The sequence below is a fragment of the Colobus angolensis genome, unplaced genomic scaffold (assembly GCF_000951035.1).
Source record: "Colobus angolensis palliatus isolate OR3802 unplaced genomic scaffold, Cang.pa_1.0 Scaffold147, whole genome shotgun sequence".
NCBI lineage: Eukaryota > Metazoa > Chordata > Mammalia > Primates > Cercopithecidae > Colobus > Colobus angolensis.
The window spans coordinates 6,448,493-6,467,262 of NW_012114566.1; the positions used below are offsets into that span (position 1 = coordinate 6,448,493).

General features: G+C 37.8%; 1 protein-coding gene across 1 annotated transcript in view; it reads left to right on the forward strand.

Annotated features, from left to right (window-relative positions):
* ARHGAP15 (Rho GTPase activating protein 15) overlaps positions 1-14,141 on the forward strand; it is a 630,040-nt gene extending 615,899 nt beyond the window's left edge. Inside the window, exon 14 of the mRNA XM_011935698.1 lies at positions 13,778-14,141. Within this exon, the coding sequence (XP_011791088.1) occupies positions 13,778-13,961 (184 nt within the window). The 3' untranslated portion in view covers positions 13,962-14,141. The remainder of the gene's footprint in view (positions 1-13,777) is intronic.
* Positions 14,142-18,770: the final 4,629 nt, after the last annotated feature.

Sequence of the window (18,770 nt, forward strand, 5' to 3'; positions counted from 1 at the left end):
TGCTGGAGAAAGATAATAAAGTAGATTAGCAGCAGAGAAATTGTCTAACTTTTCTCACCTCTGCAGTCTGGTCTTCATTCCCTTTTCATTTGCAGTCATCATCCCCAACTTCCAATCCCAGGTCTGGATCTCAGTCACTCTTCACGGAGTACTCTGTGAAGCTATCTTTGGCCACCCTGCTTAGATATACAAAGCAGCAATTTCTACTTAACTGCTCCTAATATACTACGTGTAGGCAGTTCTGGAATCCTGCCATACTACTAGGTCTTCCCCAAAGAGAAGAATACAGATCTGATTCTCAAGGATCCCTCAAACCTTCTAACAGCCTGCACTCCCAGGGAATGGGAGTAGGAAGGACGAGGGCCTGGGCCACATACTCATCTCACCTTTCTTTAACCCTCCCTCCCCAAGTCCAGAAAATCTTTCTCTAGTCTGGCAGCAAAGTAGCCTGGCTCTTTATCTACCTTCCAATCTACTGATCAGTCCGTCCATATTTTGGCTGCAGCTCTGAGGCCTTTGGCACTTAGGCTTTTGAAACTCAAAAGCACAATCCTTTGCAACTCAAACGCCTTGCCTTGCAAAAATTAAAAGCACTTCTGCTTTTCTGGTGTATCACCCATGAACTGAGGCCACAGTGCTGCTGACTGAACCTTGGGGAAAGGCCCAAGGTACAAGGAAGGGTAGAGAAGAAGCCTCAGCCATTATCTACTACCTCATCTTATCCCCAAATGATACTTTGACTTTCCCAGAATGCTCATTCTTTCATCATTAATCCGGCAGCCCAAACCACACTTCAAAGATTGTTCAACCTTCCATCTAATACAGGAATCTCAAACATCCTGCCTGAATACTTCTTTTGATGGGGAACTCATAGCCTTTTTTTTTGGGATAAAATATTTAATATCTTTTATAGGGGCTCCCAATGCTTTGCCAGTATATATGGGGGGAAAATCTATACCAAAGATTAATAGCGGTAATGTCTAAGTAGTAGAATTATGAGTGATTCTTATTTTATCTTTATCTGCATTTTCTAAATTTTCCATAGTATATGTAAATGCATTACTGTTTTGAAGCAGTCTTTTCTATTTTCACAACACTATATTCTTCATACAAAGGTAAAATCCATCTCTGGGCCAATTCCAGTAGCTGGATTACAAGAGGAAAGTTGACTCTTTCTTTCATGTCATGGCTCTTTGCATTGAGTCATCATGGCTTCCCTAAATATTCTTCCCCCTCCCCCGGCGAACCAAACACTTTCAGTTCCTGTGCTCTTCCATTTAGAAGGCACACTCTGGGCACATTCACCTTGGTGCTCACTAGTTTTACAGCTTCCCTCTTAAAGTCACTGCAGAAAGTGTCTAAAACTGGCCAGGTGCGGTGATTCACACGTGTAATCCCAGCACTTTGGGGGACCGGGCGGATCCCTTAGGTAGGGAGTTTGAAATCGGCCTGGTCAACGTGGTGAAACCCTGTCTAAAATTACAAAAATTAACAGGATGTGGTAGTGGGTGCCTGTAATCCCAGCTACTCGAGAGCTGAGGCAGGAGAATTACTTGAACCAGAGCGGCAGAGGTTGCAGTGAGTCCAGATCATGCCACTGCACTTCAGCCTGGGTAACAGAGTGAGACTCTGTCTCAAAAAAAAAAAAAAGTCTAAAACTTATTTTTCCTCAGAAAGTAAAACTAAGCACAAATTGGATGATGATACTCAAATTGCAATTGATTCTCCTTTGACTATTTTGCAACCTTTTAAACAAGGAGACAATTCTCAAGAAAACTGCTAAAGATTTTATGCAAGTGACTTTAATGAAAAGTAAAGTGGCTCTTCTCTTCACCTACATAAAAAGGAAAAACAAAAGGTGAGGAATACTCTGCATACTAAAAATATTCCTTTTACGTTTATCTAACATCACAAGGCAAATATTTAAGTACTATATATTCCACTAATAACTTATAATTAGGTGCATTATTCTGCTTGGCTTAATTAATGCTGATCCATGCACAACACTCAATATTCTGTCTAAAATATTACTAGCACATACCAGGTTTTGTTTTTTTTCCCCCAAGACGGAGTCTTGCCCTGTCGCCCAGGCTGGAGTGCAGTGGCCCCATCTGGGCTCACGGCAAGCTCCGCCTCCTGGGTTCACGCCATTCTCCTGCCTCAGCCTCCCCAGTAGCTGGGACTACAGGCGCCCGCGACCACACCCGGCTAATTTTTTTGTATTTTTAGTAGAGGCGGGGTTTCACTGTGTTAGTCAGGATAGTCTCAATTTCCTGACCTCCTGATCCGCCCACCTCGGCCTTCCAAAGTGCTGGAATTACAGGCGTGAGCCACCGTGCCTGGCCTCACATACAGTTTTTAAACAGCTATATTGGACAAATTCAGGTAGAAAATAATGACAGTCTTACAATTTTTTTATTTCTAAAAGTACTCCCAACATAATATATTTTCTAGCCTTTCTCTCCTAAACGCAGAGCAATGCCTTCCCAGGATGTTGATATTATCAGTGGTTATTTGTGTATCAGCAGAGCTCAGGGAATAAAAATTAAGAATTCTTTTACTGCAGAGACAGTTAAATGCAAATGGCTAAAATCATTTTAAAAGCATGAGGAAAAATACCTAAAAAAAAAAGCAATAACTGAAATAATCATTTTGCTAATAGGGCATTTCTATTTACAATGAGATATGAATGCTTTCAGAAGTTTTTAAATCTGTGTGAATCTGGAAAAAAAGTAATACATGTTATTTTGGTTTTTCTTCCATCTGAACATGCTTATCTGTGCAGATATATCCTTGGATGTGAATTAGGTGATTAAAAAATCAAAATATGTCACCCAAGACTTCCTGTTGACTCTGCCTCACTTTTTTCCCCAAGTCTTCCTCAGGTCTCAGGCCTCTCCATTAAGAAGTCCCTTGATGTCAAACTCAAAATTCTTGCATCTTAGCTATTTGCAGAAAGTACATTTATATCACAGAGTAATAAAGATCTGCATCTTAATCTAGGCTCCGCCACTTACTTCCTGTGTGGCTTGGATCAAATTTTCAGTCTTTCTCAGGGTCATTTTGTTTATCTGAAAAAGTTCACCTGAAAATTTTCTCTTACTTCCAAATAAAAGAAAAAAATGGGAGAAGAAATATCCCAATATACCGTAAAGTTACAGTGATTTAAACAGCAGAGTACTGGATCAAAATACAGAGGCCAGGCACAGCAGCTCACACCTGTAATCCCAGCCCTGTGGGAGGCTGAGAGGGGCGGATCACTTTAGGTCAGGAGTTCGAGACCAGCCTGGCCAATACAGCAAAACCCTGTCTCTACTAAAAATACAAAAAATTAGCCAGGCATGGTAAAGCGTGGCTATTTGGGAGCTAAGGTATGAGAATTGCTTCACCTTGGGAGGTGGAGGCTTCAGTGAGCCGAAATAATGTCACTGCATTCCAGCCTGGGTGACAGAGTGAGACTCTGTCTCAAAAAAAAAAAAAAAAGAAAAAAATATATATACATACATATGTACATACATAGAGATAATCAGCACAGTACTGTATACCCGGGTGTGTGGCCGAGTGCAGGCAATCTGCACAAAAAAAGCAGTATCACAAATCAATGGGGAGTGTTGGTTTATTCAACAAATGTCATAGGGAAAATTAACTGGCTTCCAGGAAAAAAAATAAATTTAGATTACCATCAAATTTCACACAACAAAAATACAATGAATTAGATGATATGCTTTTCAAAACTATTTAAAATGATTTTTAAAAACAAGACCTTGATAATAGTTATCTGATCTCTTTAAATGGATGAATTTTATAATAAAAACAAAGATAAAAATCTAAAAGAAATGGTACTATATATGACTACATAAGAACTTAACTAAATTGAGAAACACAAGAATTGGGAGATTGTATGTGCCACAAAAGTAATGAAAAGTTACTCTTAAGACATAAAGAAACTTAGAAATCTACATATGCAAGGATTTTATTGTAGCATTGTCTGTAATAGCAAAGAATTAGAAGAAGCAACCTAAAAACCTAGCAGCAGAGAAATGGTTAAATAAATTAAGGTATTTCCATACTATGAAATGTAACAACTTTTTAAAAAAGAATGAGGTATTTTTATATGTACTGACTTGGAAACATGCCCGTGATATATAGTTAAGGGGGGAAAAGCAAATTTTAGCACATTATGTATTTTTTATTTCATCTTTTTTAAAAAGGAAAAAAATTATATATATAATTGTGTGTGTGTGTGCGTGTGTATATATATAAAAATAGATAAAGATAGGTAGATGGATAGATGAGTAGAAAAACATCCAGAAGGAACACCCATCTGTTAATTATAGTTATGAAGGAATTTGACTAGGAAACAGGGGAGGTTTTTACTTTTTACTTTTCAATACTTCTGATTAGTACTTTTTTTTTCCCCCCCCAAAAGACCATGTATTGGTTTTGCTGTACAGAATAAAATGGGTTAAACAAGCAAACATGAAAGCATACACTCTAAATAGGAAAGTGGGCAGGAGGTGTTCACGGGAGAGAAAACACACATGGCTGCTTGTTTGCTTTATTAACTTCTTCCCCGTTTCCTAAATTCAAAGAATCCTAAGTTCAAAGAATGACAGACTATTTTTTAAAAAGAATAATACCAAATTATAATACTGGGACTAATTATAATATAACGGGACTAATAGGCTCCCCTCCCCCCGCATCCCATGTTATGTTTTAAGGAAAAAAGAGCCATAACTTGATAATGTGGTGCTGGTTCTGAAGATGTGGTTCCCAGCCAGACCGGCAGTACTGCTACCGCTGGGGAACTTGACAGGAGTGCCGTTTATCAAGCCTCTCCCCGGACTTGCTGAATCAGAAATCTGGAGGTGGAGCCCAGCAACCTGCCTTTTAATACCTTCCAGATTATCTTCCTGAAGGGTGAAGTTTGAGAACCACTGATCGCGTTGTTACATTTCTATTATTTTACACTAAGGCAGGGGTCTTCAACTGCAGCATTATTGTCATTTGGGGCAGATAATTCTTTGTCATCAGAGCTGCCTGTGCATTGCAACATGTTTAGCAGCATCCTTTGCCTCTACCCATTAGACACCAGTAGTAATTTCCCACCCCACATTCTCATGACAATGAAAACTGTCTCCAGATACTGCCAAATCCCTTATAGGTGGAGGGGTGGGGCTTGGGGCAAGGTACAATATTGCTCCTGAATGGGAACTACTGCCTAAATCAACACTCCAAAATGTAGAGGAAGAGTACATCAAAAGTTTTTATTTATCTCACTTATACTAAGAAAGCATAGGGCACAATTCATTCTCTTCCATATATGGTAATGATGAAGTGATCTATATTACATATATAAGTCATAGGAATTATTCCTGTTAGAAGTGAAAAATGCCAGGTACAGAATTATATAAAGTGCATTTTCTCAAAGTTGTCTGTAGATACATTATATAAACATTTCTATCATCTCTAAATGCTAACAGTGTCATTCTCCTCGAACTCAAGAAATGATTTCCATCACCTTTAGAAATAAGTCCCTCCACAGCATTTCTTACCTCTTTCCTTTGCTCCCTGGCCTCCAGCCAGAGAGCATTCTCTGCTCTATGCTCTGCATTCCTCACCACCAGGTGTACCTACCATTCCCTGCCTGGAACACTCGTTCCCCCTGATATGTGCACCTCGACAGGGCTCTGCTCAAATCTCCCTTCCTTAGAGAGGGCTTCCCTGAGCACTCCATCTAATACATGTAGCAGTTCTTACCACTCTCTGCTCATTAGTATTACCTGGGGGTCATTCAAAAATGAAGGTAGCCTGGCCTTGCCCAATATTAAATAAAAGAGAATCTCTGGGAATGGATTCCAGGCCATCAGTGTTTTTTTTAAAGCTCCCTAGGGTCGGTGGAAGAACCATTACTTCTCTTTTTCTTAGCTTTTCTTGAAGTACTTCAGGGCCTGAAGTCACATTTTATATTGCTTTGTGTATGGTTTGTTGTCTGTTTTCCCCACTAGTTTGTAAGCTTCATCTGAGCAGAGATTTTGTCTATTTTACTCATTGCATTATCCCTAATATCCAGAATAGTGTCAAACACATAGTAAGTACACAATAGATTTTTAATGAACTAATAAATGGTTACATCGAGTTACCAGTGTTTATTATACTCTTCTAAAGTTTTCAAATTTTCTCTGATAGAATGCATTTATCATCAAAAAAAAGAAATTAAAGCTGATTTTAAAATTTGCCTTTAAAATTTGTGATATATTTGAAGCACAGTCATTAGCACATAAAAGGTATTAACAGTAACAAACAGTAACTACTGTAAATGTTTCTTTTTGGTATTATCTACTATGTCAGGGTTTTGGTTCTGATATTTTTATCTGTGTTTGTTATCACACCTTACAGAACACATATTCCAATTAGAAACCAATTATTAATTGAAGCCTGTGGACCATTCATTTTTTCACTTTTTAGTTCTCACATCTTATTAAATATTCTAAATATTGCTTTAGAGATACTTTAGAATATCACTATAATGCTCAATCAATAAAATATGAAACAAGTGAATAATTGAAAATGTTTCAATCTTCTGCATTGAAATTCATGCAAAGAGGTTCAATAAATGCAAAGAATCTGGCCATGTTAGCTATCAATACTCAACTGCCATATAACGCTCCTTTGCTATAATATACTTGCGAATTATATACAGATAACTTCAAAGCTAATTTTTTGCTTTTATTTAAAAGCAAAAATGTCAGAAAATAGCAATAATTCCTATTGAGGATGATAGTTATTTTGGAAAATAAGAGTGACATGTTTAGATATAAAATTGAAGACTTTTCATTTAAGCCAACAGATATGTAAACTGGCATATAAAAAATGGCTGAATTTATCTTTGAATGACCACCTTAAAACACACAAATGTTAAATGCAACAATACTTGTGAATGCTCTCCTGCTTTTCCAATACTTGAGAATGTTTCTGGCATACAACTATAACTTTAAAGAAGAAGGTGGAATTTCTGCTAAGTCCTCAATCTTATAAAAAGGCCAGTGTAGATAGCAGTATAGTTTGTGCAAATTGAGGGTAGGCAAGCATATGGTTAGCATGGATCCCCCCCCAAAATAGTTATAGCACATAGGAAACATAAGTTGAGCATATTGAAAATTTATTCTATTTTTAACAGCCTCTCTTTAGTTAAGTGGTCAAAGTCACAATTAACAACATTTCACATGCAATAGCTGAGCTATATTTTGCAAGCCAGGTGTGACCTGATGGCGGAAATACATTTACCACCACACTCTCCTTATTTTGTAAAACTATTCCAAAGTTATGTGTGTTGGAAAATCATGGCATTCCAGAGATAGAGAGGGGAACATTTCTAATACACCTTCATAACTTGAGAGTTGTCCTCCAGGCAATCATGTGGCTTTCAACACACTTTGCAAGTCACTATAGTAACTGTAAAGCACAAACTTAAAAGAAAGTTCACATCCTTAAATCTGTTTGGAGCTGAACTATTATTAAAGGCTTTGGTCTTCTTAATTCAGCATTAATTTTTAGTTGTATATTAAAGTTTTCTTTCAGTTCGAGTCATTTGGCTGTGATTTCACGCGACTAAGAAATTTCTTTGAATTAGTAATTCAGCTCATTTTGGGAAAAACTTACCCAGCATAAGGCTTTTTTGAGAGGATTTCTTTTCCGGGGGTCCAACATCTGTAGCACTGGATTATAAATTGTTTCTAAAATAAACTTAAATTGATGTATCACTGTTCTTCCCACTTGGGCCTGACAAAAGGTAGCACTCACATTTCCTTTCTTTTATGCTGTAAACTATGTATCACTTTTCAGCTCTTGCTAGAAAAATGAATTCTTACTCATTTTAAGATTTTATAAACTTGAATTTTACTTAGTGGTATAAGAATTGCTTTTACTAGGAATACATACGAGGTGCTATTGCATGAACAAATTCATAAAATCATATTTTTGTCAGGCTATTTAAAACTAAGCAGTATAAATAAATAGCCTTTCTCAAGAATTGCAGTTTGGGGCCTTTTTTTTCTGTTAGTTAAGCATTCTTAAGTTAGGCACTAAACTTTGAGCTCCTCATGTTGCTTAGAATCAGGTATCTTTGCTACGATTTCTTGGGAGTAAATTAATGATGAGTCAACATACATCAAGAGGAATTCCCAAATACCGACATAAGGTCTAAATATTTTTGGGCCTTCCTGCCCACTATCATGTTAATGTCCCAACCATGTCTTTCCTTTACCTTTCTCATTCAGATTAGTTTTTTTGCCTTTTGGCCTTTGTTTTATCATAAAAGGGGAGTTTCTTTCATTTCTTTGCTAAAAACAGGTTAAATGGTAGCTCAAAATTTACAACACAGTCATGGAGTTTAAGGACCTAATGAAACCTAAGTCCTACCAGAGGGGTGGAACTAGCCAGAATGACCAGAATCTGACTTCTTTCTGAGTTAGCTGGTACAGAACTGTGAAGCCAGGGTGGCATAGGAGGATAAAATTCCTAACATTTTCAGACTTGTATATGGTAGATCCTTAGCAAAACACACGAGAGCAGCATTTCTTCATATACACTCTTCAGTGTTACTCAAAAAAGAGAAATCTACGTACAAGATTCAAGTAATTTAGGGAGGACACAAAGATGGGCAAGGATTTTTTTTTTCTGCGGGACTTTTCAGAGACTTTATACTTTTGTGCATTGTGAATATCCAAGAAGAAAAAGTGGCACTCAATTTTCTCCAAAACTTTTACATTGGAATGCCATTTTCATGAAGCATATGAGAGGAATGGTGTTTTACAGAACCAACTTTATTGAAAGGTATTGCCAAAGCCATGGTAAAGATGTATATAGTTTCCGGATCAGATCCACCCCACCAACAATTAAACAACAAACTAAAGCTCAAGCTACTTGAAGTATACCTGTTTTTGAGAGTTTTCCATCTAAGATACTAAGTTGAATTATATTATTTCATGTAAGGTTTTTTATTTCTTCCAGCAGCCTATGCTTCTTTTCTACATATGTTTTACTAGTTGAAACCTTCAGAAATAATCCCTAGCTGTTCCCCCACAATAAGAGTGAAAATTATGGTTTCTCCTGATGTGAGGTTTAAAAAAAAAAAAGAGAGAGATGTAATAATTAGATATAAAAAGAGATATACAATAATATAATTTTGCAGGATAGTATTCTAACTATGTATTTGAAATTGTGGTTGATTCTCTCTGTGATCCTAAATCAACTACTTAACTATTTAGGAGTCCAGCATGGTAGGGAAAACGTAAGCTTCCATTTGAATCATGACATTTATAACAGCATTAATACATCTTCCCAGACATCTCCAGTTCAGGGGCCTTCTTTGCTGAAAATGTCTATCCCCACATAAACTTTAATATGAAAATGTATTAGTCAGTTAACATGAATTATATAGTGCAGTATTTGGTGACTTTTACCCCAAATCGATCTTTACCTTCATCTTTTCTAACCTAAAGACAGTGATTTCTTAACACATGAACTACTGTTTGGTTGATATTTAGCAAATAAATTGTATATATATATGTGTGTGTGTATTGTATATACATAAATATATATACATGTGTATGTATATATTTATATACATATAAAGTGTATGTATATATTTATATAGATTACATATATTTACACATACACACACATTTGAAATACTGAATAAGCAAGATAGCCTATGTTCTGTATAGTACTATATCTAACCTTCTTTCTTAATGACTCTTTTTTTAAAAGTTACTACAAGTAACTTGATCTTCCTAACTCAGGAAAAAAATCTCAAGCTGCTGAAAAATTTAACCTGCAATAATGCAAACATAACAGGAATATAAAACTATGCGTTATCTTTTAAATTTACTTAAATGAGATTATTTAAAACATGCGTTAAGTTCAAGTTTTATTAAAAGCAAATGGAAAACGTGCAGGGAAAGGCACATAAAGGATACAGGTTTGAGGTAGAATCAATATTTTATATTTACACATGCATAAAAGCACAAAATGAACATTTTTCCACAGGAAATTTAGGTAATATGCATTCGCAGAAATTCATTACAGGAGTCCCCCACGATGGCCCAGTGGCTTAGAGAAGCCTTCTCCCAAGGGACACTCAGCCATGCAGGCACATGCCTTTCCCCAAGGAGGCACTCGGACACACAACTCTAGCCTCCAACTCTTTCTTCTATAACTGCATCTTCAATCCTCTACTTTTACATAATCTCTTTCTCCTTTCAAACTTCCTTGGTTCCCTCCCCCACATTTGGCCCTGCTCTGGTTTCTAAGACCAGGTCTTTTGCTGAGCAGGAAAAATATAAAGAATGCTACAGAAATAGTAAATAGTCTAGCCCCATTTCAGTTTTCTTACTCTCCCTTCAAGGCCTGAGTCCCCCTTGAGAGCCTCGTTACCCCTCCACCCACCCAAGCTCCTCCAAAGCTATAGACCCCTTCGCAGCTTCCACTCCCATAAACTCAGACTGTCCCTCCGCTAATGAGCTCTTGCATATCCCTTGATTTTTAGCCTCCCCTTTGTGGGTCTCAGTTTTGGCTCATAGATACCTTAATCTCACTGTCTCTGCACCAACTAAAATTATAGCCATAATTAAATAGGTAACTATATCTTTGATCCTGTCAATGTTTACATTATCCTTTTGCCCTTTCAGATTTCCTGGACTCCAAGTCCTAATGTTCTTCTACTATCCTGTTGGCCAAGATGCCCCATTCACCTTTGTACCTTCAATAGTCTTGCTTTTGCTTCTACCTTCTCCATGGCCCATGACCTCTGAGCCCTATTCTCTGCTAGATAAATCTTATCAATTTAGACATTTGCTACCAATGGGTAAAGTTATTAAAACAACTTTTACCTAATAAGTGCTCAATTGATTATTTATGTTATCTGTCTCCATATGTGCCTCTAAAATGTATGTGTGTGGTAGAATTAATGAAGCAGTTAGTATCATAAAAAGGTATTAATTTAAAACCAAAAGGGAAAAACCTGCATTGCCTGTATTGTGAATCTTACTAATGGCTTTTATAATATGCATATCTGGGAGATGCTCAGGAGAGATGTTAAACTGAGGTAGATAGGCATGTTAAAGAGAAGCAAAGGTCCATTCCACTTGCCCTCTACAGAGAGGAGGATGCTTAATTCACTCAATAGGATTTTGGCAAATGAAATAGCAAAGTGGCATAGCTTCTTATATTCCAAAAGAAACTTTAAATTTGAAGTCTCAGATAACTCACACTCTAAAAATATGAGAATCCCTTCCAGAAATGTAGCCATGCCAACAGTGCTCACAGGTACAAATGCTCTCTGTTTAAAGCAGAAGAAAAGGGAAAATGGGAAGCAGAATATCCTTAATATTCAGTCTAAATTTGAGTCATTTTACCCACAAGAAATGTACTATCACCAGGCTGTCAATTACAATTCTAAGAGTGAGAAACAAAAATTCGGACCTTCTTATGATGGATCGTTTAGTCACGTGGAAGGTGGCAGCGTGAAAAGTTGGCCCGGTTACTAGGGCCAGGAGTCATTACAGACACTGACAGTGACGCTTCCACAGGTACTGGACCCAGACTGCCTTGGCTTGAACGTCAGTTTGTCTGACACTGGCTGTCACATCACTCAGTCTTCTCAGTCTTCTCATTTGTTGAACAAGCTTAACAGTAGAAGCTACTTCATGGGATTGTTATGATGATGAAATGAGAAAATAAAATTGCTTAGAACAATAGTTGATTATTATTAACATTGGTGAGGTCAAATATGCTTTCCAGGCCACAGCATGTGCCATGAGCTTGCTTGGTGGCGGGCAGGTACCAGGCAGTACACACGTGGCATTGGCCCTGCTCAATCTCTTTCAAGAGATGGACAGCATGGCCTCTTGGTCACAGAAGTGGTTCTTCAGAGATTCAGGTTTGTGAAGGGAAAAAAAAATGCAACAGTCCCCCTTATCTGTGGTTTCACTTTCCATGGTTTCAGTTATCCAAAGTCAAAATTCCAGAAATATGCAATTAATAAGTGGCATAGCATTCTGAGTAGCATGATGACTTCTCCCACCTGGGACGTAACTCCTCCGTTTGTCCAGAGTCTCCAAGCTGTCTGCCCTGGTGCCATCATTCATAGAGTAGCCCTCCCAGTTATTAGATCAATGTTGTGGCATCACAGTGCTTGTGTTCGAGGATTCCTTATTTTACTTCACAATGGCCCCCAAAGCATAAGAGTAGTGATGCTGGCAATTCACATATGCCAAAGAGAAGCCGTAACATGCTTCCTTTCAGTGGAAAGGTGGAAGGTCTCGACTTAATAAGGAAAGAATAAAAATTGTATGCTGAGGTTGCTGTGATTTATGGTAAGAATGAATCTTCCATCTGTGAAATTGTCAAGAAGGAAAAATAAACATGTGCTAGGTTTGCTGTTGCACCTCAGACTGCAAAAGTTATGGCCACAGTGCATGACGAGTGCTAAGTTAAGATGGAAATGGCATTACATCTGTGGATGGAAGAGAAACATGTTCCAATAGATAGCAATTGAGTTCGGTGCTATCTAAGGTTTCAGGCATCCACTGGCTGGGGGGTGGGGTTCCTGGAGCATATCCCCCAAAGATAAGAGGGGACTACTATAATACCAGTCTTTCTGCCTCCTGTGATTCAGAGGTATGTAGGCCCACTTAGGCCAAACAAAGAGAAGCCTCTAAAGTCCAACCAACTCAACAATGTTCCACACTGAGCTCTGAAGCCCGAGACCCCACTGTCTGGTAAAAAAGTGTTCCTTTGCCTTGCTTTATTTTCTACACTCTTATTTCCCTTGGGTTGAGATGTCTGATAGAATGAAGAGTTTGATATTTCTTAGCACCCTGTCTTTCCATATGCTGTCCTTATTTCCTTATCACTAAAACCCCACTCTTCTGAATTTTAATATAAAATCAAGTAGGCTTCAGCCGTCAGAATAGCATTACTTTTTTAATTATCAGTTTCTAGGATGGGGCTTTATTTTCTTTTTAGGAGTCCTGTGTTGGAACAGGCAAGTCATTACCATTAATAAAACCAAATCCTAGTGTTTCATTGGTATTCCAGCTCTCCATAGGATCCTCACACAAGCAAATACATATTTGATTCCAATGGGGCTCTTTTCCTGTGCAAATGCTACAGGATTCTGCATTTTATTGTGGCAGTAAGCTAAATTGGCTGTCCAAATGAATGGAGACACTTAGAATTTTGCCATATACCAAACTGTCTCAGAACCTATCTCCTCTACAAAACACATTCCAATTAGCATTTTCCAGGAATACTTTACTCACCGCTAATCACAAAAAAACTTAATTTTTAAAAGCCTACCTTCAGTTACTAATTGTACAGACATTGTTCTGGTTATTTTGAGTTCTAATTTTTTTTTTTTGCATGCCTCTCACCTGTTTCCTCAATTGTCTCTAAGCATTTTAAAGGCTGCATCTTGTTAACTTCACAGTCATTTTTACTGTTTAATATACTCACTCATTCATTTCACAAATATTGTGGAGTACTCACAATGCTCAGGTATTATGGGGTAAACAGTTGGACAAGGTAATGTATCCTTTCCCCAAAACTCATAGGTTCTACTTCCATATAGTAAAGTATGTAGGGTAGAAGATTAAATAATGTTGTAATGCGGTTACTTTTCCTGAATGAAAAACCTTTTTTAGTCACTCCAAAGTAACCACAACTTCACTTCAAACTCCAGTGGAATTACTTTTCTCTCTCTCTCTCTACACAGGATAGTGGCCAAAGCCTCCAAGAACCTCATGTCCACACAAAGCTTAGGGATTGTATTTGGACCCACCCTCCTGCGAGCTGAAAATGAAACAGGAAACATGGCGATCCACATGGTCTACCAGAACCAGATAGCTGAGCTCATGCTGAGCGAGTACAGTAAGATCTTCAGCTCGGAGGAAGACTGACAGACAAGACAAGCTACTGAATACGTTCACATCTGTCTTGATGCCTAATATTTTTACATTTCTGTAAACATATTTCTGAAATATTTTTTGCCTTTCAAGCGACAGATGCCTCATTTTGTGAAAACTTAATGATGATTTTGTGTTTAAGTTCCAAACATTTGAATAAAATAATTGACAATATTTGCTATATGTGTTCTACATTAACCCCTTTGGTGTTATTCCTTCTAGCACTTCTAGGAACACATCATGCATGCCTCATGCTATTAAATAATATGTAAAGAACAGCACATATTCAAAAAATGGCCTTAATGCTGCTCCAGGGAAATCGGGTGTGCGGTTGTGTATGTGGAGATATGAGTGAGTGAGTGTGGTTGGGAGTAGGGGTGCATGTGCACACATGTGCTTTCCCAAGATCCAGGCTGCCTTAGGCATGACTCCATACTGTTACTTGGACACGGATAGAACACAAAGAGGTAGGAAGGCAGAAGCTATTAATTTGTAAATAGAATGAAGGAGATCTGGTTCACAACCAAAACAGATATATTTCATCTTTCCAGAATATTTCTGTATATATAAATATAGTCCAGCTATTTTCAATGCTATATAGTGAAATTTATAAATATAACATGTTGAATGGCAATTTTTCTCAAGAAAAAATGACAGTTCAAAGCATTTGCCATTGAATTTTTTTATAAATACTATTCATAGTCCCATAAACTCACTATCTTATAAATTAGAAGCAAAATTAGTGTCCTGCAATTTTGATCTTTATATTACACAGGAATTGCCTGACTGCTCATTTTTAATGCTAACATCCATTTTGAATCTTCATCAAACTGTATATCTTCCTTTTGCCTGGCTATGTCATTTTATGTAGAATTTTTATTATGCTTCTGAGGATGCTTTATTGGTGAATTACATTAAATCCATCTAGAAAAATAACTTTTTTTAAAGGCTTTTTTTTTTTTTTTCATATGCCCTAAGGATTACTTGACTAGACTTAGATTGCTTTATCCATTTGATGGTTAGTTTCAGTTGTCGTGGATAAACAAAAGGGTAACTGTCTAGAATATATCAAACATTGTTTTATTTTGAAAAGTATGTTCTAGTTGAACACATCTCATACCGGTTTTATGAAAGTATTCTGCTGATAAAAATGTAGACTTATGTTTGACAGCTTTTTAATCAAATTCAAAGGGAATAAATAAAACTAATCCAGTGTGATAAAGAGTAAGTCTAGTTATCGATTTGTTCATAAAATGAAAAATAAAGCATGTAAATAAAACGCGTGAAGCACAGATCCAGAGCAAACACTTAGAGCAATAATGAGCTCCACGGCATAAGCTGTCTGATAGCCAGATGTGCAGGCAGCTCCAACATCCATGGAGCTGCCTGAGGAAGCGGAGGACTCCCTTGTCCCTCTTGAACGTCTTAATTTTAGCAATGGCGCCAGTAAGTGGGCTTGTAGCCAACAACAGAGAAGCCACAATATGTGCTGAAGTGAAGTTTCATCCAGTATGACGTATACACATACGAAAAGCCGAAAAAGTCACATGAAGCAGACCCGCATGATCTAAAGTCACCAGTAACAGCACGCTGGCAGACTTGAGAGCTCTAAGCGATTCTTATATATAAAACTGCAATTATGCCTTTCAGACAAACATGGAGACATGAAACAAGAGTTTCTGGCGTTCTGTTTCAAGTCATTCTCATTTCCATGCCATTCCATATTCTCAATTAGGTCTTTCCCAAGACTTTGATTACCTCCCTTTTTGAAATATTGGGGGAGAGTAGATTCAGTCGTTCTAGCATTAAAATCTTATCCCTTCACACAGGTCCATCTTTCAAGTTATTCTGGAAGCATCAGCCAGAGAGAACCAGCAATGAAAGCCAAAGAGAAGTGGCACTACCTGCTTTGGGCAGGGACTCACAGCCCTTTGTCTCTGCTGCTTTCCAGATTTATAATCTTCAAAAGCACCAGCTTCTTGATTTCCAATCTGATGGGATTTAGCCTGATTCAAACCCCAGCTGTGTCCTGTCCCTGCCTGCTAAGGGCATTTAATCAGAGAATGTGTTTCCTCTCTGGGAAAAGGCCATTCCAAGGTGCTGAGCCAAAGTGCCCATCACAGGACCTGACTTAACACACTACAGGCATAAAAAGGGTTACACCAACAGGTTATTAGATTCCGTAACATCTCAAATACAGTGATGATGGCCATATCAAGTCTTCCATGCTTAAAAACTGAGATTATAAGTATACTAGGGTTGACTAAAAGGTTAGATTTCATATAACTGGTCAATATTCTCCAGCAAGAAGTCATGAAACACCAGTGAGCATTTCCTTATCTCCTAGTTTGAACCAGGCAAAATTCTAGGCACTGGTGACACAAATATTAAATAAGACCAATATTTCTACCCTCGGTAGTTTCAGTCCAGTGAGGGAGACTATCCCTAACAATTACAGTTCAATACAAGATCAGGTGCCTTAGCCATCTTGGTAAGCGTGTAGACCCAGGATTCAGCACCTATATTTAAAGATGCTCAAAATGTATTGTTGAATGAATGGGCAAACAGAACAGAAGCTCTTCCAGACATATTAACAGTGCTCAGTGGCTGACAAATACCAAAAGACTCAAATTACAGACAGTAACTCTCTGATTCTGTCACAAAGTCACATGAAGCTTCATCGGGAAGGTAAGCTTTTCAATCTAATCTTGACCAATGAATAAGATTTACCAAAGAAAAATGCAGAAGACACACCAGGAAGCAGCAATGGCATGAACAGAGTCATGAAAGACCTGGTATCTCCAAGGAAAAATGAAAAGTTTACTGAATAAAGAGTGAAGTGCATGCCTAGCAATTTTGGAATATGAAGCTAGAGAAAGATGTTGGGATCAGATATAGGCCATGATAACATATTCAGATTTTATCCTGTAGGCAAAAGGGATCCTATAGAGGTTGTAAAGCCAGAAAGCTATAGAGAAACTTTGTTTCTTAGAGAATGTCTAAATTCACCAATGGGCAGGAGAAAAATTAGTTTGAGGAGACTAGCATTTTCTCGTGTATGTGTTTGTGTATGGAATAAAATTATAATCTTATATTCTTAGGGTCAGTTCTAATTATGATGATGAAACATTTTAAGAAATTATAACTTAGTCTATAGAATGGAAACACAAGTCCCTAGAAAATCAAGCTAGTTATTATGTCCCGTTTCAGCATGCCTTTACCTACCCAGGATATCGGAGGTTTCCTCTCTTTCTTACTGACACAGAAAGCCTCTTGGAGATGGTATATATTTCATCTTACATGTTGACAGTCTGACTTTCTTAGCATGTGCCATATGACAGGATCACCGTGCCACAGCTAGTAATTGAAAGCCATATGATGGTTCTCTCTATCCAATTAGAAAACAAAGAATCCAATTAAGAAAAATTTTAAAAGCTGTTAAAAGGAAGCAGTCACTTGCCAATGGTGCTGTCCTTACAGTTTAACACAGCTAGAAATTGACCTGTACTTCTCTTTTCCACATTTATTTTTGTGAATTATAAGTTAATCACCCTGTCAATTCCTAATTAAAAGGCCCTGCAAAGATTTTCAGCCAAAAAGGACTGTTGCTAAGGGTTCTGGGTCAAATTGCTCTGTTGTCAAAAATGAGAAATAAAACCAAAACAACATCAACTCTCTCCCAGGAAACTTACATCTTAATACTAAAAAATGAAGACTTTCTGGAAATACAATAATCACATTTTATATTTTCAACACTGCTTGATCTTATCTTTAGAACATAGATGGCTCCTTTTTTCTTTCTTTAAACCAAGGGTTGCAAATTCAGATGCCTAGTGGGGCCAGGCAGTGATAGAAATGAGTCAAGAGGAGCAGGCAGCAGGCGTATGAAGCGGTAGCAGCTGTGGAAAAGTCAAGCTTAACGCCTGGCCAAAAGGGTCAGCTTCTACTCAGCTGGAGCTGATGTTGCTTATGTGGGAATGTGGGCACAATGTTGCCAGACCTTCAGCTCTTTCGTGAAAAGCCAGAAATTCAGGATCTTATGTGAAATCTGATTTTTAAGGTCACCAGATAAAACATAGCTCAGCGGACTCAGCCCAAGGACCTCACTGTCACAAAGCTTGCTCCCCAGAAAGTGGTCGCACATGGAGCAGATTGTGGGGATGAGTGAATGAGCCAGAGCAATGGGGAAGAGCAGAAAACCTGCACACTTTGCACTTAGGAGAACTTGCTGTGTCGACCCTGAGCAAATTATTTACTCTAGCTGGGTCTCTGTTTTCTACTTGTCTTATTTTGCCTTTCCGGCTATGTAATGGAATCATATGAAGGAAATTAAAATAGGTAATACACCATGAAATTCCAAGTTATCCCTAAAAGATGTGGATGATGGATTTCCAGTTTATTAATAACTTTATGTTCTGAAAACAATGAGAAGGAAGGTTGGGACCTGACTCAAAAAAAAATTCTGAATGCCATACTAAGATGTGTTGTCCTAAGTCTCTATTCAATTTTGAGACCCTGAAGGTCTTTTTTTTAGCGGGGAAATAACTTTATCAAAGCTGTAAAGATTCTCATGGCAACATTATGGAGTGGAATTTGAAGCAGGAAGAAATTATAGGCACCATTGCCAGACAGAAGATTATTGCTACAGGACTGTTAATGCAAGTCTCAATTCAGAGAGCAGCAGCAGATAGAGAAATTGATATTATGGTGCATCATGCTATTAAACTTCTTCAGGGTTTTACCTGCCATCTCTTCATTATGACTGCTAAGTGCAAAGACCATCTGTTGTTATGCAGAACTCCC